Consider the following 26,594-nt stretch of genomic DNA (forward strand, 5'->3'; position numbering starts at 1 on the left):
TTTATTGATTAAAAAACTTTCTTAATCATATTTCGCGCTCGTCCGAAATTGGATAGTTGTATCGGAATGCCAGTTATGGATTAACTCTGATTTCGATTGTTTCTAATTTGATTTGTATCTTGTTTCTGCCGCTAGCACAAATTAAAAACGGATTTAAGAGATTTTACAAATGACCAGTTTCAGTTGCTAATATCCGTCATACTCGTGTACGAGTGCTGCTCGTAGGAACTGGTCTGCTCTGTTCGCTACGACTGATTTACTCTTATTGAGTTACTCAACCAGTTGGTTGGTTGGTTGTATATTTATTATTTTGACTCTAATGAATTAGTCCTAATTGTTATTTTGTGTTAACACATTAAAACTTAAACAATTATAAAACAGCGCTAATTTTCATATATTTGTGCTTATTGTAAATTTTTTTTTTTTACAGAAACTCCACTTACTGTCACCACCAGCATTCTCCGTGGAGCGCATCATCAGCAGCGACTGTGGTAGCAGGCTGTGCGTATGGGGGTCACGTGGAGTCACCGTCCTTGAGCTACCATCGCGGTGGGGCCGCGCTGGACTCTTCGAATCAGGGAGCCAGACCGTGCTGTGCAAGTAAGTGGTAGTATCATCTTTGTGAGGCTAGTAATATGTGTATATTAATAGTTTTTTTCTTAAATTCGATCTCTTTATTTAGGGATCTTCAGGGATTTACTTACGTCAATTTTTTTTTGTTATTTTTGATAGTGTTTATGGTGTTTATGTATGTATATAGACAGTCAATGTAACTTGTTAAAAAGTTAATGCAGATAGAGACTGACGAAAAAAGTCGCATGCGTGAAAGTGCTGGGAGAAAACATCTGCAGTAAATAATAACTAAATAGTATCTAAATTCAGCGTAGTTACACATTGTACGAGATATCAATGTGTGAAATTATTTAATAACTTACTAGTTTAATTAATCTAATTACAGATTTACCTTGTTTAAAATGAGATTAAAGATTTATATTAGAAAAGTGCAACTATTCCGTAACTTATTATTACAATGATGACCACAAACACTAAACGTATTAGTAGAGTTATATTGAGAATATTAGTTAACCAACATTATGCTTACTTAAAAAGTTAACTTTGTTATGTCAGTAAGACATAACAAAGTTAACTTTTTAAGTTACTAATTTGTATTCTAGTATATATAGACTTTGTATCCTACACAATTTATTTTGTTTTCAACGAATAAATATCACCTTCCATTAGATAAGTCGTTTTGTATCATTCGATATTTAAAAAAAACTTTGAATGTAGAATTACACTACCCTTTAAATGTAAGTCATATATTGCCTTACGAATATAATCCCGGATGGGGTAAGCAGAGGCATTGTTAGATGTAGACGTTATCTTACTAGTTATATCTAGAAATATCGTCTTTCTATCTTAGAGTTAGATAGTTGTAAATTATTAATTATATACATTGAAATGCTTATATGTGAAAACTGAAAATATAAGTATATTTATTATTAAATCACAATACTTTTCAAAGCTATGATATATAACAAGGAATATGAAGTATATTCCGTGAAACCAAACACCTGAAATTTAATATGGCTGATAACTACCCAAGAAAGCTAACACGTAAACATCGTGCATTTTCTACTATCAGGCTAAATTTTGTTACCTATTAAGCTCCTCGAAGCGGCTATAATGTTGGCCTGAGGTAACGATTAAGTCAAAGAATATAATTATGATTACAATCTGCGCAGAGTGGTCAGTTCATTAAACTAAAGTAAAGTTTATGTGTTAATGTTGTTGAGCTGTACATTACACAATATACTTCTGTTTTTCTTCTTCTTTCTTCTCTTGATTTAATTAATGTATGCTTTAGGTAAACCATTATAAATTACTAATAGAATGTACAAAATTTCTCAATACCCCAATAATCTACTAGTTAGGATCCCAATACCTGATTATTAATATAAAATATTCGTGTTAAAACCCATTTAACAATATTTTTATTAATATGTTATTGATATTTTATATATATATACATATGCACACACACGCACACTCATATACATATATACATATAGAATACTAACAATCATACTCATGAATACAATTGTTTGTACCCTGCGAACAATCGAACCCACGACCATTGGAAGTAAGGCGGTGTGCTATACCCGTGGACCATTGAAGCCGTCTATTTTTTATAGATCAAGATGTAATGGCATTTGTATAAATATCATATAACAATATTTTCCGCCGCTTGTTCGATGATATCTTCTTCACAGAGAATTGCCTAAAATCTTTTCCGTCATTCATTGTTCATTCATCGCACTAAATTCTCTCAGAGACGCCTTATCCAAAGGTAGTAAACTAAGACCGTTCCATCTACCTTCTACATATCAGCTCGAGCCAAGTCTTTGCATTCAACAGTCACCACTCTTTTGTACATGTTATTAGGTAGCTATATCTCCCATTTGCATATTTCGGCAGTAAAATTAATTCGAAGATTTGCCGCCATCCACCCTCCGTCTCAGAGGGGGGCTTAATGTTTTTGGATTTGTGCATAAGACCAATTATTGCAGTCTCATCTCCGGAGGTGACTGCTGTCTTTATTGTTATCTATTGTTATAGCCAAAGAATAGAGTACAACAAGCAGTACAATAAGTCGGTTGGAAGCTCATAATAAAATTATTTTTCATTAAATTCAATTTTATATTTGTAATTTTCAGTAGTTATTTTTTGTATGATTCTAGCATCACATTTAGTTGATAACACACTAAAGTTTTAGTTGAGAAGAATAGTTAAATATTTTGCTGGGGCACATTAAAAATATAACTTAGTAAACTATCTATTAATGTTGTTCATGTAATAATGGTAAATATTTAATATAAGATCATCAGTTTGTTTGTCATTATAATTAAATAACACATTACAAACATTACAATAAATATGTAATATTATTATTGTAATGTTTGTTTATAATAAAGAAATACTTAACGTAATAAATATTTCTTATTTAATATTCTTACGGTTAACATTTTTTTTCGTTTTTTTTTATTTTATTTTTTTAATCACTGAATAATATCTCAAGAATAAACCTGGCATCGATGATTCAGTGTGAGGTAAGCCCATAGAACTCATATGAACGTTTAATTTCTAATTTTTTAATGTTCAAAATTTAAAAGCGTTTTTCTCACACAACTCATGTTTTCAAAACTACTGCACTGATTATTTTGTAATTTTGAATATTATCTCTGTATATAATTTACGAGGTAACGCTTTTTTTTTAATTACAATAAAAAACGCGTTTTTTCTTTTAAAGTGAAAAATTGAAATTTCGAATATCCCCCCAGTGTGACCTGGGCAGTATTGTCTTACCATATAATTTTGATTTTTTTATTGAAAACTTCCAGCACCTAATTCCGAGTGTCTTCAAATTTCATACTATAATTTACCATTTTTTAATAAATAGATTTCAACGGTTCATAAAAAAAAATCACAGTCATGTTCCTTTTTCACACGAATTATTCCCTATTCCTATTCCCCCCTTAATATTGGTTAAACTGACATTAAAAGCTAAGTGTCACTAAATCTATTGAAATCTCTAAATCATACACAAAAATCTATTCGTTAAACAAAGACGTTACGCCGCGAGATGTCGGCAATATAATCGCGCTGCAAACTTATGATAATGGCTGTTAAAGCTCAAAACGCAGCCAGTATTAATCCGTACAACTAATATTAGCAATAAACAGCCCTTTCGGCTAATTATGCTAAGATGTTTCGGAGTTGCCGACGTCTGCAGCGGGGATTTGTTGAGTTTGTGCACACACGATAGTCGGTTACTTGCCCAAGATTATATTGTTAAAAGTTACAACTTGTATACTCTTAGGACGTAAATAACAAATCATTGGATAATATTAGGTTGTTTTCTTCTTTTCTTTTCATTATCGTTATCATTACATGCAATGAAATCGTAAATTCGTTATAACTCACAAAATATGTACTCGTTTCCTTTTCATTATCATTATCATTACAATCAATGAAATCGTAAATTCGTGATAACTCAAAAAATATGCACTCGTTTCCTTTTCATTATTGTTCACATATTAGTTGAGTTTGTGCAAACACGATAGTCGGTTACTCGGTACTTGCCCAAGATTATATTGTTAAAAGTTACAACTTGTATACTCTTGTGACGTAAATGCCAAACCATTGGATAATATTTGACTATTATCTTCTTTTCTTTTCATTATCGTTATCATCACATATAATGGAATCGTAAATATCGGTACTAACTCAAGATTATATTGTTGAAAGTTACAACTTGTATACTCTTGTGACGTAAATGTCAAATCATTGGATAATATTTGACTATTTTCTTCTTTCCTTTTCATTACCGTTATCATCTTATTAACATAATATCGACACTAATTTTCAAAATATGAAAGTGTGTCTTATCTGTCTGTATGTTTGATAGCTTTTCAAAATATAAGGTAATATTTCGGCTATCGAATCGGATCCTAATGAAATTTAACGTAATTTTAGGTTGTAGGTATCATAAGGATACAAATACACTGCTACTATAGCTGTTATCTAAAAAAAAAGTAAATGCATTCACGTGAAATGGCTAGTTTCCTTATTTGACGACCCCGGTGGTCTAACGGTCTAGGACTCCGCTTTATTTCCGATGGTCGCGGGTTCGCTTCATCCTTCGGCTTCAAACATCTGTATTCATGAGTATGATTGCTTGTATCAGTCTGGGTGTTTTCTGCATATATTATGTATGTATTTATAAAAAATGTATTAGTAATATACTGCCCATAACACAAGCTCTGCTTAGCTTGGGACTAGATGACGCTGTATAAATTGTCCTGAGATATTCATCTGGGTGTTTTCTGCATATATTATGTATGTATTTATAAAAAATGTATTAGTAAACTAGTGCCTATAACACAAGCTCTGCTTAGCTTGGGACTAGATGGCGCTGTGTAAATAGTCCTGAGATATTCATTATTAATGAAATATCATAACGTGTCGCAATGTGTACGTACACTCTTGTCGCCGCCATATTTTCTTTGTTAACCCTTTATCGTCCGTGCGAGCGTTCGGTGCATTCCCTTTACTTTGTAAGATCTTAAATGGACGAGTTTTCTTGTATACGTACTTATAGTATTTAATATCATATATTTTACCTAAATCTGTTTAACTAAAGTTAGTCATTCGTTTCATGGTAATGGTTTTATAACAAACTACCAGAATCTGTTCTTAATTTGCTTGAAAAAACATTTAAATGTCATTTATAACACTTTATTTGTAAAAGTACTTACTATAAAATTGAAGAGTTTGTAAATGGTAAGTTTTCGTAGAAATTACTTAAAATTCATAGAGCTAACAATATTATTTGTTTGTAGTAAGAATAAGTGTGTGGCGGTTTCTATGTTGATTATCGCATGCCTCTTACTTGTTATTGTGTAATTATTTATTTTAAATAATATCTATTCAAAAAAGCAACACACATGTTTTTTGTTCATTCTTATGATGAATCTGCGTTCCGAATGAGTGGTAGAATAAAAAATATATGACTATTGAAAAGTGCAGGTATTGAGTTTATTTGAATAAAGATTATTTCTATTTCTATTATTATGGTTAGAATTAAGCTTTTCACAACAAACTATATATCAAGAAGAACATTTCAAAGCGATCCAATTGCAAGGCGAGGAACTAATAAGCAAATGGAAACGCCTAGAAACAATCAGTTGTAGAGTTCTTAATTAAACGTATATTGTCGTAGACGGACGGCAAATAGTATTCAGTCCTGTGCAAATAGAATGCTTACGGGAATAGAACGTGTTACCCGCTTACCCTCGATCGGTAGACAATCACGTTTGTTGTTTAAAAGTTGCAAGAACAAGTATGTTACAAAATGAGAATTTGGTAATGAAATTACAAAAGAATTAGCATTTTAGAAAAGCATTTTTTGTAAGTTACTGTGTTGTGTATGTTGTGAACTTTCGGACCAAGTACAGTTTGGGACGATTTTATGTGACCGATTTTCTTAACGCTTAATTTTTATACAGTTCTTAAAAAGTCTGTTATATAATATATGTAAGTTAATGAATTTAAAAAAATAATCGACTTAAAATAAAAGCAATAAATATGAAATGAATATAATTATTCAAAATAATACGCAATAAAGAATAGCAACATTGAAAATTTTATAATAATTAATAATAGTTTTATATGTATCAATTAATACAATCAATTTTAATGACATCATTTCAAATATTCACCATCCACTAATGTAAACCAATTATTTTTCTAACAGAAACATATTATTTTATATTCGCATATTTTAACGTTATTTGAGGACTCTTCCTACATATTGTACAAAGCCAAATAAATCTACAAAAGACACATTCGTCCCGAATTTTCCCCAGAAGCGTACTCCCCAACTCCTAAAAACGAAATTACCTCATTAAACTAATACCGTTACACATAAATACAAACATCTAAACAACCTCATCGGGATGACACACAACTTCTAATCCAAACGTCCCACGATCAATAGATAGCGATGTATCACAATAATCCTTTGACCGACACGCACCCAAAATATCCCATAAGACTCAATTACTGGGTAACCCCGATTTAGCCACCAACGATCCAATTTGTAAACACACCGATCGGAGAAAACTATCCCCAACAGATAACAAACCAGTATCAACTATAACACGAACCAATAAAGATCATTTTGTAGGAACAATCCACGGAATCACCTTTCAAGTCGATATTGTCTAGTCATGCGAGTGATGACCATGGTGAATTTTGGCACACGATAAGCAACTCTGTTTTGAAGGTGTAAGGTCCGTTGTGCAATCCAGTGTTGGTGCTTGTTGGTGGGACCTGACCCCCAATTATAGACCACAAACTATTTTATCTAACACCCGTGTGACATCACTAATCTTATTAGAATCTATTGGAATCGAATTTGGGAGAATGTAAGTCCTCCGACTATAAAGTGGGTGCTTAAAATGGCATTTCGCTTTTAAGTGTAATAAAATTTCTAACTTTAAGAGGGTAATGTAAAATGGATGCGTGCATAGACTATTATGCTAGTTTAGACAAGCTCGTCCCGGAAGTAGAGAAGCTGTCTGGTATCTTCATATATTGCTCGAAGCGATGGCTCTCAAGTTATTCCAAGATTACTAGAGCAATTTAATATGAACATAAATAGAAGTAAGGAGGAAACGACCGAAGAAAAGGAATGAATGGACTGTGTGTTTGATGATATGCATAAAAGAAAAGTAAACCCAAATATGGCGGTCAAAGTTTATAAATTATAGGTATAAACTTCCCGCAATGGAAGAAATAAGTGGACACAGGCACAATACAATGACAGAGCAAACGATACAAACAAACGTAAGTATATTGATTTTTATTCATATGATTAGCGAAACGCTAAATTTCCGCCCTTTTGCAAAATTAGTAGAGATTCCTTAAGAAATGCGACAAAAGAGTACTAACAGATATAGTATCAGTTAGTAAACTTTTGTTACATTTCATTCTTTTGTTGCATTTTTCTCTTTACTTTTTACAGGTGAAAGATTTTATTAAAAATCGCCCAATTATTTCAATTGGGTCGGCAACACACACGGACACTTCTGGTGTTTCATTCACCCATTGTCTACGGTAACCGTTTACCATCAGATGGACTGTATGCGTGATGCCATCGTCATGATATAGAAAAATATTAACCATTACAACAAAAAATATATTTTGTTCGTTTTCTTTAAAATTTGCTCGGATATATCAAAAGCAAGATTTAGGGCCGTAACCGTGTCTGTGGTATTTGAAAGAGATTATGGGTGTTTAAGGAATTATGCAATCTCCCGAATTGTATCCACCTCCGTACACAATCACACGTCAATCCCGCGATCAGGATTGATTTGTCCCGGTCCCAAGACCCGTGATTCGGGATTCGGCTTAAACCAATTTGGCGGGTAATCCGTGCCGAGACGCGAACGCCTCATGCCCCCCCAAATGCGGATAGAGACAAATAGATTTGTGGGATCCGATAGAAAGGTTGGTTTTTCGTTAATTTATTTGAAGCCGGTAATGAGATCTCGCCGTGTTCGGTTTGCGTAAACTTTAGTACATTATGTATGTTCACAACTATTAGGTATAGGTTCGTTACTGTTACATTAGTTTGTTAACTTTAACTTTAAAGTTGCAAGCGCCATTTTGCTCATATGCGCATAACTTTGTGAATAACATAATATACATATAATAGCTGTGCCCGCGGTTTCATCCGCGTTAAATTTCAATATAAAATATAGCCTATGTTATTCTGATGCATAAACTATATTACTGTAAAGTTTCATCAAAATCCGTACAGTAGTGTTTGTGTGAAAAAGAAAAAAAAATATCCATAATTACAAACTTTCGCGTTTATAATATTATTAAGATATATATAGTGTTCTGAAATAATAATAATGTACCATTCAAACGCTGAAAGATTTTTAAAAACTAATTTATTAGATTTTGTCTTTTAAAAAATAAATGTTTTATATAACTTTCTACATTCGCATGTCACAGTATCTGTAACGAAACTCCTCCGATACAGCTTGACTGATTCTAATGAAATTTTGTGTTTTTATTTAGTAGCTCTAAGAATATGACGTGAACTATTTTTCATAAGTGATAAGGGTCTACACACAATATTTTTATTCACTAAATTTTTCATTTTTTTTATGATGGTCTTAAAAAACTACATACAACCCTAAATATTCACCATCAATCTCTATTTTTTAATAGGGATATTAGTACACTCCTGCCCTAAAAAAAAAGTGGAAACGGATCAGCTGTTTACAGTATAATATTAGATGATACTGTTAAGTATGATATTACAGTTTAACCCATAACCTTTGACAATTACTTTTAAGTTAACTACCAAATAGACCTCTCTATAAAGTAGATTGCTTAATACAGCATCGTAAACATCTAAGAGACCAATACGGATACGTGGCTGGTTTATTCAGGATTTGTTTGTTTACTGGACATAGGGTGGGTGCAAACAAGATGCAACACCGTCAATTGTAACTGTGTCGCTCTCAGGTTTTCCACTATTAGTATTGTGTTCCAGAGTTAAGTGCAATTATACACTAAAAATGAGTGATTGTCGTTGATTGAGTTGATTGTCGCATGCCTCTTACTTGTTACACTGTAATTATTTATATAAAAAAAACATCTATCAAAAAGAGCAACACACAAGTTTCTTGCTCATTCTTCTTGTGATGAATCTGCATTCCGAATGAGTGGTAGAATCAAAATATGACTATTCAAAAGTGCTTGTAATGAGTTTATTTGAATAAAGATTATTTCTATTTCTATTTCTATTTCTATAGTTCGACATGATAAAGTTGTACATCTAATTAAATTTAAAATACAGTGTTAGGTTTGAAAACTGCAATGTCACAGTAGTCTTCGTGAGTAGCAAGGCATAGTTTGTGAAATCCATGTTCGTGTTTAGAAGCAATGGTGGCCTAAATGGCCAAATGAAAAATTTAAATAAAATAATCTTAGTAGACCCTGCATAAATCATCCATTTAGTTCCAAATAAGCAGAACTTGTATTATATCATTAGTTATTAGACAACTGATAGATATACCTAAATCTAGTTTTTTTTAATAAGTTTAGGCTAATGCAAACCAACAAGGTTACTCATGAATTATATGTTCTTTATCGAACCTACAACCATATGAAAATAAGATAATGTAAATACTAAACCGCAAGACCGTTGGAATATAATATCGATTTTAAAAATCAGAGCCGCACCATTTAAAGTACCTGCCTATCTGAAAGAAAATGACATCCTCAATTTCTGTAAGAATTTCTCACGGTCCCAACAAGGCACCTTAATAGCCCCCCATCGAGCGTACACCGCGCCTATTTTCGGGTACATCACACAAAGAATCCCCTTTTTTATCCCTTTACCGCAGGGTGGGCACCCTTAAGCCACTGGACTGTATTACCAGTATCGATGGCAAATTGGGGTTGTCGAATCTTGTAAGGGTTAAAAAGGAATTCCTTGTAAGAGGAGCTTTATTGAATCGCGGCTTTTCGAGCTTTTATCTGTTTGATTTATTTTAAACTTGAGTTGGCTAAGTGACTTCTTATTGCATATATTAATTATTTCGAAAGGGAAAACGATTTATAATTTCATCGCATTTATACATATATATAGATAATAGCGTATAAACATTTGAATATATAGTTTGTATTAAGTTGAAAAATAATTTTAAGTTTGTGTAATTTAAGTATAAGTCATTTGAACACTTATTTAATTTGGTTTAACTATCTACCCGCCTGGCTTTACACGGGTATACGGCTCCACCCTACACTACTGACATCCCAGCTGCTCGAACTAACCGTTTTGCATCATCATTCCTTATGCGAGCAGCTAAGGAGTGGAACTCTCTACCAGCGTCTATTTTTCCTGCCTCTTACAACATTGGGTCCTTCAAGTCAAGAGTGAATAGGCATTATTTGAGCTTGCATGTAACAGCTTAGACCACATCATCACTTAACATCAAGTGAGATTGTGGTCAAACGCGCTCAAATTTTAATGTAAAAAAAATACATGTAATATACATATAAACCTTCCTCTTGAATTACACTATCTGTTGCAAACACATTGGATTAAAATCGGATGCATAGTTTAAAGGTTCTCAAAGAACAAACAGCGGACCAACTTCATTTTATACTATGAAATGATGTCAATGTTTGCTTAATAAATATTTTTGAACAAATTTTAATTACAATACAATAACAAATGCAAGAGCGAACAAATTAAAAATAAAGTCAAACAAATTCCAACCAAAACACCGTCAATAACGCACCTTAGTTTTGTTAAGCAATTAACGGCGCCGCAATCCGACGGTTTAATTCCGAACACAGCGTCCATAAACGAAAGCCGTGGAGCTACCCACCGAGAGGGAATGTGATGAAAAAGGCACGATGTCCACACACTTGAGGAGTAGCAATGAAATTACTGGTCGTTGGCCGTTTCACCCCATAGTGCTGTTTCGCCCCCGAGTGGCGTTTGGCCCCAGTGCGTTTCGGACTACTGTATGTTTAGTCCAAATATTTTGATGGAATTATTTGAGTAGTAGTTATTAAAACTATAATATAAATCTTTTTATTAATAATTAGTAATGTAGTTCGTATGTGTGTACATTTGAAGTTATTGAAGATATTATTACCCCTTTGAGGGTATTGTTCTAAGTTTTCTTTAGCCTATATGTTGTAATATATGTAGGACCTATTGTTTATTTATTGGATATATAATTTTTATATTAAATCATTTTTATTATTATTATTATACTGGGCACTGTACTATGCAAATTTGTTTAATAAATATTTCTTTCCACTATCATCCATTCATCTGTTAATATAATAATAGATGTAGATACTAGCAATATTACGCGACTTTGATATTTTGAATTTATTATTTAGAACTTATAATTTTAGACGAGTTATTGATGTCGCTGGCGGATGACCCAAAAAAAAACAATTTTATTAGTAAAACTAAATTTAATTCTAAAATTAATTATTACAATAATCAATGAAATCAAACTGTCTTCAGATCGATGTGTGATCCGTAAGAAGTTGAAGTTATATTAAAAGTTATATAAAATAAAAAATAAAGGAACTTAGATATAATACTTTTGCTGCGGGAATTGAAACACTGACTCGACGCAGGTGTCTTTCTCGGTAGCGCACCTACTTGCGTCATGCTGGGTGGCCGATCCGATCGCCGTATAACATAGGTCTTAAATAGTTTATGTTTGATTCAATTCTCTTGTAAACTGTATTGTTAATTGTTCTGTGATACGCAGCCCCCATTTTGCGATACGCGACTTGGGGCTTCTATTCTGATGAAAAATATCCTATATAATAGATCATAGATATTTATCGTACATTTCCAAATTTCCATTCGAAGCGTCTAAAAAGTCGACCACTTGTTGACAAGTGGTCGATTTTTTAGGCGTAGTATTCCGATTAGTAGTCCGAATCGGACGCGGTCCGAAACGCCCAAAGAGCCGAAATTACATGCGGCCGCGGCCGCTGTCCGTAATATCATTCCTCGCGAGTCTTGAAAACGAAATTAAATTTTGCATGAAATGAAACAAAATACAAAGAAAGTCCCACGCTTTGCCTTTGTTACGGACGCCGTGTGGTTAGTTAGGTTAGCCGCCAGACTTATCGTATGCATTGTGTAATTTGTTTCTAATCATATTACCTTTATATTCCATTCTCTTCTTTATTAGGTACATGTGTAATTCTTTTGCTCGTTAGTCAATAGGTATTTCGGTTGGTAACAATAACTTACCACCTTATAGAAATTTGAATTACTTTATATTTATTTTAATTATTAAAATCTATAGTAGTGGGGACTATATACTTAATTTTAAAGAGATCGACGTAAATAATTAAAAAAAAATGTTGTGTATATGCTTTTAGTGATAGTCAGTCCAGTAATTTGTGCCGGTTACATATATTTTCCCATTACATTATATTGCATTTTATGTTTGTACGGATATTTCTATACAGGCTTGAGTATATGTCCTTGGTTTTTTACATTTAAATTTTTCATACAAAATAAAAGAACCACTAACAAAAAGAAAATATTTTTGTATATAATATTAATGTTTATCTATTATTTTTAACTTATCTAAATGTGGTTACTTTAATAATCCATTGTGTGTTACGTTAATATGATTACAGCAATCCTATAAACAATATCCAAAATTCTCGATAACTACGCGTTAGACTTACGCAGACCACTTTATGCAAAAGTTACCTCAGTAAAAAATTACGAATTTTAAACTTAACAAAAATCAATACAACACCAAAAGAAGTACACTTCACATGAAAGCACCACCTTTTTGTATGATAATAGATCTGGCAACCCTTATGAATATTCACTCAACGGTCAAATAACTAGCGTACACATTATTTATATTAAAACTACGTACCGACTGCGTTCTCCATTATTAAACGGGCCCGTCGGCCTGTTAATTAGCTACTTTTATTATGTACAAACGGTCTCAGCATCCCTCAAAATCCACGCACTCATAAATACGATGCGATCACGAAAACTGCGAGTTGGCGCGCCTTAATATTTCAACGAGTAGGCGCGGTCTCGAGCAAAAATATATACTCTAATGTGAATGGAACTTAGTCCCGACTCTCGCCGGCAAAATAATTAAAGCGTAGCATTAAAAATTCTTCGCGCAAGCTCTCCCGTTGGTCCGGATATGTGATAATATTAATACCACGGCAGGCTTTGGTCCCTGCCACAGATGTGGATACGAATAGATTTCGCAATTGTAGTGGCCAATTTTGACCCCTAATTTATGAAAAACTCTTTATTGTTCCTCTCTCAGAAAGAAAATAACTACATAAATTAATATGTATACCAAATATAAAAAAAATATAATTGCAATATAGAGGTATCAGTGGGCGTGGAAATTTAGAGGTACGTTAAAAATGTAAGTATCCAACAGAGAAACAAAACCTGAATGCCTGGGTCTAGCCCTACGATATACGAATAACTCTTAGCGTGGATAAATTACCTCTAGTCGTAGTATCCAATTTAGGCTTTCGATAGTTTATGTTATGGGGTGTATTAATTTTTATGTTTCTTCATATGTGAGGTTTACCGTTTACTGAACACATAATTACATAAAAAAAAAGTTGCGTCGTCTATCTGTATGTAGGTCTGTGGTCCGTTCGGAGGTTCTTAGCCGTTCGCATAAAATCTGCTTATTACAATTATTCAAATGAATTATTTACGTGCACCCTAGCTAATCAACAGCACTGACGAATTTTAAACACGGATGGTCCGCTCGTGCCTCGTGTCTACTTTAATATGCGTATGTATATCAAAAGATGCCATACGACACTGTTTCGGTATTTGTTAATTGAATTTCTAATGTAATCTGCGACAAATTATTTTTTTACTAGCTGTGCCCGCGACTTCGTTTGCAGGTTATGGTGACCTTGACTAATTAAAGAAAATATGTTCAATAATCTGACCCAAAAAAGGCAAAGCAAAATGTTGCATCGCTCTAGCATCAAAATGTTCCATTCAAACTTTTATCTCCTATTTTATTTTACCACCTTAGAGGTACCATTTTTATAAAAAAACAACAGACTAAAATATAACTTTCAAGCTTCTAGCTTTAAAAATGGTCATACAAACTTTCATATCAATAACGATACAAAGTTTCATCTCCACTGTCAACCCCTAACAACCCTTTTTCGCATTAAAAAGTTGCCTATGTCTTTTTTCAGTACTTAGACTATCTGTGTACCAAATTTTATATAAATCAGTTCAGTAGTTTTTTCGTGAAAGCGAGACAGACAGACAGACAGAGTTACTTTTGCATTTATAATAATATTAGTAAGGATAATCACATTTCATTTGTTAGTATTGTAGAGCACTTAGCTTGTAGATACCTATTTATTTATTTATCAACTGACCCGCCTAACTCGTGGTTTGTAATTTCAAAATAAGAAAGAAAGAAAGAAAGAAAGAAAGAAAGAAAGAAAGAAAAATATTTTATTCAGTGCAATGTAAAAAATACAATATAAACAACAATATAGTTTTGGTTATGTTTATTTCTAAGTTTCTACCCATTTTTTAATACATACCTAATACAAATTGAATGTACATGTAACATGGAAAATATAGAGAAAATCGCTTTGCATCATCATTCCTTATGCGAGCAGCTAAGGAGTGGAACTCTCTACCAGCGTCTATTTTTCCTGCCTCTTACAACATTGGGTCTTTCAAGTCAAGAATGAAGGCACTATTTGAGCTTGCATGTAACAGCTTAGACCACATCATCATTTAACATCAGGTGAGATTGCGGTCAAACGCGCTCAAACTTTAAATATAAAAATAAAAAACAAGAAAAAAACCTTTCCCTAATTTTTTAACTAGTTTATATATTTTTAATGTACGTGTAACATTCAAAATGTATAGAAAATGTTTCCCAAATGTACTTAGTGTTTATTTAAATAAAATAAATGTTATACTTGTTAACCCACGGAACTTCGTCTTCATCCCACTTACATGATATTTATCGTTATATTTCGCCCAATTAACATAATATATTTTTAAATTATAGCCTATGTGTTGTGCTATCAATATACTGTAAAACTTCATCATTCTTTCATCATTGGTAATCAACGTCTATGTGACAGACTCGACCCATTGGCTTTGCGGCGAGATATTGCATCTCTGTGCATTTTCTACCGCATATATCACGGGGAGTGTTCTGAGTAATTGTTCGGATTAATACCAGCTGCTGAGTTTCATCGTACCACCTGCAAGAAAGTAAAATACCATCCTGATCATCTGGATGAATGGCGGTCCTCCACAGTGCGGTTTTCTAGAACTTTTTGCCCCACACAACCACAGTGTGGAATCACCTTCCAGCAATGGTATTTCCGAACCAATACGATATTGAAACCTTCAAGAAAAGAGCTTATTTCTTTTTAAAAGGCCGACAACGTATGACAATTCCCCTGTTGTTGCGAGTGCTCATGGGCGGCGGTAATCACTTATCATCAGGTGAGCCATTTATCGTTATTTTTCGCCCAATTTATATCTTCTAGAATTATAGCCTATGTGAGACATTCTGATGTATAAGCTAAATTAATGTAGTTTCATCAAATTCCGTTCAGTAGTGTTTGCGTGAAAGAGTAATAAACATCCATACTCACAAACTTTCGCGTTTATAATATTAGTAACAAGTACACGCTGAAATCTCAGATAGGACGTATGTTGTACACAGAGAACTGTGAAATAAATAAGGCGCACTCGGAAGTTAGTCTAGATTTAGTGTTATTTGCACCTAGACGCGCATTGCACTGCAGTTAAACTGGAATCAACCTTTGAAGTTCGTGTTATCGCTCTATTATAGACTAGCCGAGCCCGTGACTTCATTCCCGTCATACAGTATGGCAGCCATCTTCATTACATTACATAGTATAAAACAAAGTCCCTGTAGCTGTCTATCATAGGGATATGCTTAAATCTTTAAAACTGCGCAACGGATTTTGAAGCGGTTTTCTTAGATTAGATTGATTCTAGAGGAACGTTTATATATATAAAACATGTACACCCGTGCGAAGCCGGGGCGAGTATCTAGTAGTATTATAAACGTCAATCTTATAAAAAACATAATGACTTTCTCGCGAGACTGCAGCATGAGATTTTTCAAGAAGAGTTAAAGTCGACAACACGCACGAGATACTTCTGGTGTTTCAAGCGTCCCGGTAACCGTTTACCATCAGATGGGCCGTATGCTTTCTTGTCACCATTGTGGTATAAAAAATACGTATTATATCGTGGATGGTTACCCTTATTATTATGTAAACTACCCACATAGGCTTTCAACTTCTGTAATAGTTTAATTGCAGAACGGTTCTGAACTAGTATTATCAAAAGTCAGAAGTTCTGTATTCGTATGATTTATTGACTAAACATATTGTAAATAACCTCAAAAAGATCTAAAATATGATATAATATATATGTATTTATTTCGTAATTTAGCATCTCCTCCAGAGGAACAGATTAAACAATTAAAACTTTGGCCGTATCAAATCGCGGCTAAAGTACTAGTTAATATCAGCCAAAAAAAATGTGATAATAAACACAATAGAGAAACAAATTAATAAAAAAAACTAAGTATTATTCTCAAATTATTATAAGAAGTTTCGAATGCCCTATGTCTGTTTGTCACGATGGTAGTACAAAAAATATATAGCAAAAACTCTTAAAATCAAATATTTGTGCAATACCCTGTGTATTGTGAACCTGTGATGATTGGAAAGTAAAGTAGTGTTTTAAACCACAGAACTTATAAGGGTTTTCTATTTGAAAACGATTAGAATCGTATTCAGACAACACGAGACAAGGAACCACAATGTCCGTTTGTATGTCACACGTGGGAGCCGCAAACACCGCACGCTTAGGTGCAGCCGCGTCTTGGATAAGGTTTTCTGCTGCGGACAAGCTGAAAGGTTCATACCTGAAAATGTAATAACATTATGGTATATGATACAACATAATATTCAAATGTTCTATTTTGTTTACCAATATTATAAAGAGTTAGTTCTTTTTATGAATGATAATGAAATGATGCACCCGCCTGCGATAACGGTTTACGCTGGCAGGGCACCAGTGAATGAAGAGCATGAAGTTAGGTCAGTTAACCTACGCTAAGCACCAGTGGAGGATAATAGGATGAGCATGAAGTTAGCTCATTTAGCTCATCTTGACGAATTCATTAGGAATTAACCACGATGGTTTCCAGGGGAGACCGCGTGGAGGTCGACCTAACATGGTAAATTTTTAGCAATGGGGCTACTGTTTCCAATTACTAACAAAGTTAACTAAGTTTGGATGTATGGTGTAATTTCCGATATTGTTTAAATTCTTATTGTTGGATAGCCCACTTATCGATATATATATATATATAGACTATATAACATTATGCTATGACCAATAGGAGCGGAGCTGCAATGAATAATGTAACGCAAACAATGTTGAAGGGGATAGATAATATAATTTAATAAATAAAGAGCCATAAAGAGTTTAAACTTAGAAGAAAAAACAATTATATTCATGACTGGCATTGACAAAAACCTTGATTTTCTCGTAGAAAGTAAAGTAAAATGACTATTTATATGAAACAGCTTCACGGAGTCATGAAAAAGCTTGTGTTGATCAAATCAAATTAAAATATCTTTATTCATGTAAAAGAAGTAAATGTAGTAATGTAAGAATGTAAAAGAGTCTATTACAGACTCTTTTGATATATCAAATCTACCGTCAGCTCTTATTCTTTTTAAATGGCCTTGTACTATTACAAAATCTTCATACATAGCCGTTGGTCCATAGCCTAAAATATTTGTAGCCCATAATTTTTAACTTGATTGAATGTGAAAGTCTCAAAAAATAGTTTTGGGTAAACTTTTTATTAGTTTTTTGTCAGTAATTTTCTTTATTTTTCACACATTCCATTTATATATTTTTTTAGCTATAGCTCTACTCTCTCTATTAGGCCTCGAGGTAGGCATTATTGGTTGTGCACATATCTGACAGATATATAATCTTTTGCTATATCGTTTGGCATCATACTCGATTCGCGATATTCATATAAAATTTGACGGCCTCAGTGACGGCCTGAAATTTGCGCAAACATTGTGCTAAACCATTGGACAAAGTTTTTACTTCACGTATTTATTATAATTATTTAACAAATATTTATTTTCGAATATTATTATTATAATAACAACATTCGAAAGAGACGCCACTACACCTACCTACTAAAGCGCCACACAAGACTTAATCAATTTTCCTCGCATAGTCGCTTCACAGGTGACATTAACATATTTTTGCGATGCCCCGTGTTATTTCAAAGGGTCTGAAATTCAAAAATACGACGGCGCACACTCTCATTAACTTTGGAACACGTAAGGAGCGAGCTGAATGCTAATTGAGTACCTGCCGCACTCGCGTACTCGTTCTGTACACAAGTAAAAATGTTAGATGAAGAATCAAGGTTGCCCGTTGATGAGTAAAAATGTTAGTTGAAGAATCAAGGTTGCCTGTTGATGAGTAAAAATGTTAGATGAAGAATTATGGTTGCCTGTTGATGAGTAAAAATGTTAGATGAAGAATCAAGGTTGCCTGTTGATGAGTAAAAATGTTAGTTGAAGAATCAAGGTTGCCTGTTGATGAGTAAAAATGTTAGATGAAGAATCAAGGTTGCTTATTGATGAGTAAAAATGTTAGTTGAAGAATCAAGGTTGCCTGTTGATGAGTAAAAATGTTAGTTGAAGAATCAAGGTTGCCTGTTGATGAGTAAAAATGTTAGATGAAGAATCAAGGTTGCTTATTGATGAGTAAAAATGTTAGTTGAAGAATCAAGGTTGCCTGTTGATGAGTAAAAATGTTAGTTGAAGAATCAAGGTTGCCTGTTGATGAGTAAAAATGTTAGATGAAGAATCAAGGTTGCCTGTTGATGAGTAAAAATGTTAGTTGAAGAATCATGGTTGCCTGTTGATGAGTAAAAATGTTAGTTGAAGAATCATGGTTGCCTGTTGATGAGTAAAAATGTTAGTTGAAGAATCATGGTTAGGCAACCATGATTCTTCATCAACAGGCGTTGATGAGTAAAAATGTTAGTTTGAAGAATCAAGGTTGCCTGTTGATGAGTAAAAATGTTAGATGAAGAATCAAGGTTGCCTGTTGATGAGTAAAAATGTTAGTTGAAGAATCAAGGTTGCCTGTTGATGAGTAAAAATGTTAGGTGAAGAATCAAGGTTGCCTGTTGATGAGAAAAATGTTAGTTGAAGAATCATGGTTGCCTGTTGATGATTAAAAATGTTAGTTGAAGAATCAAGGGTCTATGGATGAGTAAAAATGTTAGGTGAAGAATCAAGGTTGTCTGATGTAATATAGCTCAGCTTACATCAGCTATTTTCATGTACATATTTATTTATTATTATCAAAACTAAGCGAGCTTTATAGTTTCCCAATATGCTCAGCTAAGAAATTACACATAAATATAATATATTGAAAATTTAAAGAAAATTACTCTCTCCATTTCGTTTGGGATAAGTTATATATTTAGACGTCATTATCATTATACAATTTAGTTCTTAAGATCGTTGTATACTTTCATATTAAGTGTTTTAACTGTACAATAAAGTGCTACAAATAAAGAAACCAATATTTCGCGTTAAAAATCGGATATACATATACGTTCATGATCTTTTCTATCCCAGTTTGGGGTAAAAATATGATACAACTTGTGGTCCAGTTACAGCCCTGAAGCGTGTCTGCGTTGTTCATTAGTCTGCTAGGAACCGATGGTTCACGGGGCGGTGCCGTGTTGTGGGGGTGCGATGGTGTTAATTATACGATTTTCTTTGAAATAAGTTAATAAATATTGGATAAGTCTCACCCTCCGCAGGCCCTTTAATGAACCCACTCCATCTAGGTGCTGCGGGTGCTATTTATGGCTCGATATTATATGTAACAATCAGAATAAACACTTTTCCTTATATAGTACACTAGCTGTTACTCGCGACTTCGTTTGCGTAGAATTTATCGTTTTATTTTTAATTATAATAAATAATAGTAGAATAAAATTAGTCTAAGTTAGGTACATCTTATCACATTAGCTATATGCGAGTGAAAGTCCCGTCAAAATTCGTCCAACCATTTCATAGATTAGCAAGATCAAATAGAGGAACAATATTACACACAATTTTTTCAGTTATTTTTTTCTTATATGTAATAAACAGCTAATGATGTATACATTATAAATAGAGACCAATCCAATTTATTTATTTGTATAAATTCTAATTTTTAACTATAATTCAGTTTTTAATTATTTATTGAATAATTGACTTCTGTTTTTTTTTTTATTTTCATTTACTGTATTTTGAAACATTACTCTATTATTTTACTTGGAATACGAGATTTGTCTCTACTGTAAAATTTGCGTCGTTAACTAATATACTTATTTATTAATTAAAACACTGACTACAGTTATTAAATTATATTATTCCTGTTAATTTTTTAAATAGAAATTTGACATGATTAAATATAACTCTAAACCAAACTCACAGGATAAAAAAAATACATTTTTACTTTATCGCTCTTTATTGTTAGAAACATCAGTTCTTTACTATCTAAATCTATTTTCTTATATAACAAAATATAACAATATTCAGAATAGATTTCTAAGTAATAATTTGAGAATGTCAAGATTATAGTATAAAAAAGGATAAAAAAGTTTTACATGCAATATATTACAGAAATATTAAAAGCGCGACGGTCTGTACCCAGGGGGCATCCTGTAGAGTCAGGTGATTAAGTCGCAGGGAGGTGGATCGAAGCGCATTGATGCCCCTTGATCTCACCGCTCGCCGCCTTTGATCATGCCGCTTCCGCCGATCGGCTAACTCGATTACGACGAGTTTTCGTCTAATTTCGTTTATTGACTGACAACTTTACGCGTGCTTTATATTGAACTGGAATTTCAAGTATTAAGTGTGTCTTTACATTTACTTAATATACTTACAGTTTTTTTTTTAATTCTGTTTGTGAGTTCTCGAACTACAATATCGTCAACAATGACACCGCACGCGTACCTATATTTATATTTTAACTTTTCTAAATTTTCTAACTCCATTTATTCAACATAGCATTTTTACTGTCCACTATTATATTTTATATAGACAACAAGTTGATCCGGCTCGAAGGACCATATAATATTTTTCTTCCATGGTTTTGTACATTACAAATACATTGTACATTGTAGTATCCATTCATTTTCTCATTAATGTAAAGAAGCTATATGCCCAAATTTTAAGTTTCTGTTTGTGTCAGGGTTTATGTCAGGTCAAGTTTTTGTAATAATAACACATTGGAATAAAACTATTAACCGAATGAATAAGCACTATGTCTATTATCCTGTAATTTTACTGCCTTACCTCAACCTTCAACTGAAATGCTTCTTACAAAACAAACTGCTTGGTGGCTTAATAATAATAGATCAGTTAGGTCATAAATAAGGAAGGTAGCACTGCATTACGTCATTACAAGTGAAAATAGATGAGACAGCATAACCGAGCTTCGAACTCGAATACTTCATTCAAAGACTGTAAAAACTAATTCTGCAGCTTTATAATAAATCAAAATATTACTTCATTCATGTTTAAAAGAAAACAAGCCCTACCTCCGTCAAAGCGAATCAATAAGCTATCATATAACAACAATACTAGTAATTCAAAAAACCATAAATAATTGATACCGTAATCTGCATACAGAACCCGAACTCACCCATCAGTAGGGTCACACAATGATTGCTGTAGACGGGTTATTACCCGTCCTTATCCCGCATCTTGTCATTCGCGCTTTACGATCTACATTCATTGTTTTTGCGAGCTCATCATGTACAGGGGGCGAATTCGAATCGACATTTCGTATAAGAGCTTGTAAAAACTCCATACACGGAGGCAAACTTGTTTTCTCTGGTGTACCAACGATTGCCACCACAAATTTCGACTTTATTGTGACAGCGATAAGGATTACGTTTCTAGTGTTTGCGTTTTGTTTGGAGTCGTGTTAAAATTGCCAAAGGCTACAAGCACGGGATATAAGTCTGAATTATTTAGATGGCAATCGTGCATCCGTATTCTGATCGTTTTTCTCATCGGCATCATATAGGACTATATCAGATGTCCCACTCGTTTGTATCCAGCCCGAAAGAGACAGATGTGACGGCTCAAAGAGGGTTTTTGTAATATTCAAAACATGCGTTATGGAAGGTAATGTCTAATACGTTTGGGGTTTGCATGTTTGAATGTAGGTTTATTCTTCTGAATAATACACGGCTATTAACGTGAACGTCTATGTGATATGTACAGAGTGTTACGGGTTATTGTAGTGTGACACGAAAGAAAGAAATGGAACATTAAATGATGTGTCAACATCACCTTGTATATATTTTTAGCAGCCATAGTCAATAAAAGAAACAAGCACAAGTAGAATGAATACCCTGAGGATTCTATTTCTTTGACTAAAAAGAATATAAACCTATATGTGCAGGTTTATATAAAAATATCGTTTTGTCATTACGATTCATCATGATCCTCATTGCCTTGCCTTTATCCCATTATTTGTGGTCGCAGTCTGTCTTATACTGATCCCTATCGGGCGTCATATCTGAGATTTCTCTCGTTTTATACACAATCCATCCATGCATGAGCAGTAGCTAATCAAATCATACAATTTAGCAAGATTTTAACACTGCTGCTTGTCTTGGGACTAGTCTACTCATACTGATAATCACTACAACATAAGTCTGTTGTCTCTAATTTAGTTACTCAACCAGGTAGTTAATTATTTAATATTTTGACTCTAAGAAATTAGTGCTATTATATTTGGTAGTTTGTACTCACACATTTTAACTTAAAAATGTAAAGTTGCAACAATTATTCAAATGAGCAACACGTAAGTTTCTTGCTACAAGTTCTTTTTGTGATTTTCCAATGAGCGGTGGGTTAAAAAGTAAACTGTGACTGTGATTTTATAAATGCTTTCTCGTGACGTCTTGTCACGAGAAAGCACTTATAAAATCACAGCTTTCCGAATGAGTACTTAAAAAAAAGGTATACGAAGTGTTTAAATTTAAATTTATTTGATTAAAGATTAAAGAATCTTCTATTCTATTCTATTCTTATGTCTCTAAATCATATCTGACAAAGATGTAGGAATATGTATCTATATGGAAACCCTGAAAAACCAACCGTTTGTCCCAATATTCATATAATCTCGCTTGACAATAAATTCAGAGGCCAATCCTCCAAGATTTCAGAAATGTCCAAAAGGGAAGGCAATATTGCCTTGAATATACCGTAGCAGCAAAATTACATCGGATTAGAGGCAATTCGTTGCAATGCCATATCGCTGTCGAACGGACCGACAAGACATTTTTCCCGGCCCGACTGGACGGCGGACTGGAGCTCCGTAAATTAAAATGTGAATAATTAACAGCGACCTAACCCCTCCTCCCCCCTAGCACCTCGCCGGCCCCCCCTGCCCCTCACACGCCACCCAGATGTATTAGTTTTAAGCTCTCACTTCGTATGAACGCGATTTTAGGGTGGCGCCATTCGAAGCTACTTGACGTTTGCCTTCATAATCGCTTGGCAGAATTTTTAATTTCTCACTAGTGGGGATTTCATTTTGTAGCAGGTGCAACAGAGGAATATATACCGTAATGACTTGATATAGCACCCACTCGGTTATGTACGAAAGTGTTGCACTTGGATTGTATTGTCTCAGAGTTTGAGTTCATGCAATATAATTCGTATGAGTAACGAGGTTGATCACATATTTCTCTGCACAAAGGAATTTAGTCGACATAAATGAGAAATTACACAAGTTCCAGATAAAAAAATACCATTAAACAGTGTTGAATTTCGTATAACACAAATATAAATAAATAGACAAAGCAAGGCCATGTTCCGAGTGACAGAATCTCTTGACATCTTACTCCTCTGAAATTCCTCTGGCCACGATCACCAATTACATTCAATTGGGCCGTCAGCTTGTTAGGCTGTTCTTGCAAATGTCTGAAAGGCCTAGACCGATTATGACGGGACTTTCACTTGAAGATACGTAATGTTATTAGGAATAACTCAAGATTTTCTTTTATATTTTTTATATATAAATAAATAACCCTGGACAATCAACACAGCACTATCTAGTCCCACGGTAAGCGAAACTTGTGTTATGGGTACTAGACAACTGATATAAATAGTTACATAGTTTTTTTTGTAAGTACATACGTAATATACATAGAAAACACCCAGACTGAAACAAACAACCATACTCGGGAATACAAATGTTTGCACCACGCGTGGAATCGATCCCGCGACCATCGGAAGTAAAGCGGTGTGTTAACCGGTACACCACCGAGGCAGTCAAATAAAATATAAAGACAAAATCGCAGATAACAGATAGTAATCAATAAATGAAGCAGAGTAATCACTTAAGATATTCCACAAAATAAATATCACCCTCAAATATTTGAACAAAAGAATATTAATACGGTCCAATGTGCCGGCAACGATTTACGATATATTTACAAAAGCTATAAAAAATTGAGCTGAACCAGGGTCCTCTCTGATCGTACACGATCCGGTGTTTTAATTAAAAAAAATAACGGAATATAATATTTACTGCGGCCGCCTCGTTTGTATGCGTTAGGAGTCACGTCTATTCGGAATATACGGCTTTTATGCGGTTTTTACTATTGTTTGGCGAACATATTATTATACATATATATACAGTAATAATCTTTATTCAAATATACATTATAAACGTAATTAATAAAAATGGCGATACCTTTATACGTTTCATCCCCTCTTTCAACCCCTTAGAACCCTTTTTCGCATTAAAAAGTAGCCTATTTCCTTTCTCAGTCTAAACTACCTGTGCACAAAATTTCATTTAAATCATTTCAGTAGTTTAGGCGTGAAAGCGAGACAGACAGACAGAGTTACTTTCGCATTTCTAATATTAGTAAGGATATATGTATGGGCTGGGATTTAGAAAGACATGGTCATATCTTTATCTCGATTGTAAATTTAATAGGAGTGAGTACAAATCGAGTATTCCGAGTAAGGGCAACCTAGAAAGTATTAGGGGAGTTTGAATAGTAAAATAGGATTATTAATTTATTCTATTTTTGTGCGTGACGTTTAATATGCATGCGCTGGGTCTCTTGGGTACAATGCATACAGGTTTTTATGATATACCACCAGAGTATTACATTAGCGACTGTTTGTGTCGTCTTGTTTGGTTTTTTTTTATTTAATTAATTTTATGTATTTTTATTAATTAATTTATATGTATTTTTTTTTTATTTTAAAAGAATGGTGCACCGGACCGTGCGAACGGTATGCACTGGCAGGTCAGCAATGAAGGATGATAAAATGAGCAACGAATCAGATCAGTCAGACCATCGTGGTGAATTCATTAGAAATCAGCTATGATGGTTTCTAGGAAGGACTCCGAATTAAAATATATGTTTATTCAATGCAAGCATCAGTGAGCAATAATAAAAAAGAAACAAAATTGGAGCACTTTCATTATGCGTATTTCATTCTGAATTGTACTGAATTTTCCGGAGTGGATGGATATACGGAAGGCGAAAGATCGCGATTGGAGAAGGCCTATATCTAACACTTCCTTTGTAAAATAACTTATTACAAAACTGGAGAGTTTGTAAACAATAATGTTTTTGTAGAAAAATCTTAAAGTTCATAGCGCTGACAATATTATCTGATTGCACTAAGAATGAGTGCCTAGCTAGCCTACTTATAATTATGTAATTATTTAGTTTAAAAACATCTATTCAAAAGAGCGACACACAAGTTTCTTGCTCATTCTTCTTGTAATGAGTCTGCGTTCCGAATGAGTAGTAGAATAAAAAATATGACTATTCTTAAGTGCTTGTATTTCGTTTATTTGAATAAAAGTTCTTTGTATTTCTATTTCTATTTCAATAGTGGATGAAATGATGATGAAGATGATGGCTACTGAGTTATGATGTTGATTATTGTCAGAATCGGAGTTGTGAGGTAGATACATATAATAATTACATACAAACACGCGGCAACACTTGTCTGATGTTCCATGGAAGAACCGAGCTGGCCAAGCAGGCTCTTGCACTGAGTCTACTCAACGATGTAGTTAATCGATTTCCAGACATATTACATGTAATTTTCTTGATTTTTTTTATTTTGTGTTCAAAAATATATATGTCTATTTTTATACCTTTATATACACAACTAGCTGGAAATGTACCTAAAATGTTTATGGTATATAGGAGAAAACTGGCTGGCTTTCGTGGCACAGGTTTACCTACATCGAAAGCTAAGGCTGACTGTATTGAATTGTGCTATATATTTATGACTAAAGATTGTTATTATTATTATTA

The 26,594-nt window shown here is 33.5% G+C and overlaps 1 protein-coding gene across 1 annotated transcript in view; it reads left to right on the forward strand.

Annotated features, from left to right (window-relative positions):
• LOC131847632 (nucleoporin 88) overlaps window positions 1–26,594 on the forward strand; it is a 136,432-nt gene that overhangs the window by 85,027 nt on the left and 24,811 nt on the right. Inside the window, exon 2 of the mRNA XM_059197247.1 lies at window positions 431–600. Within this exon, the coding sequence (XP_059053230.1) occupies window positions 431–600 (170 nt within the window). The remainder of the gene's footprint in view (window positions 1–430; window positions 601–26,594) is intronic.

The sequence above is a fragment of the Achroia grisella genome, unplaced genomic scaffold, assembly GCF_030625045.1.
Source record: "Achroia grisella isolate CSIRO2021 unplaced genomic scaffold, CSIRO_AGI_Agris_v1 utg109, whole genome shotgun sequence".
NCBI classification, from domain to species: Eukaryota; Metazoa; Arthropoda; class Insecta; order Lepidoptera; family Pyralidae; genus Achroia; species Achroia grisella.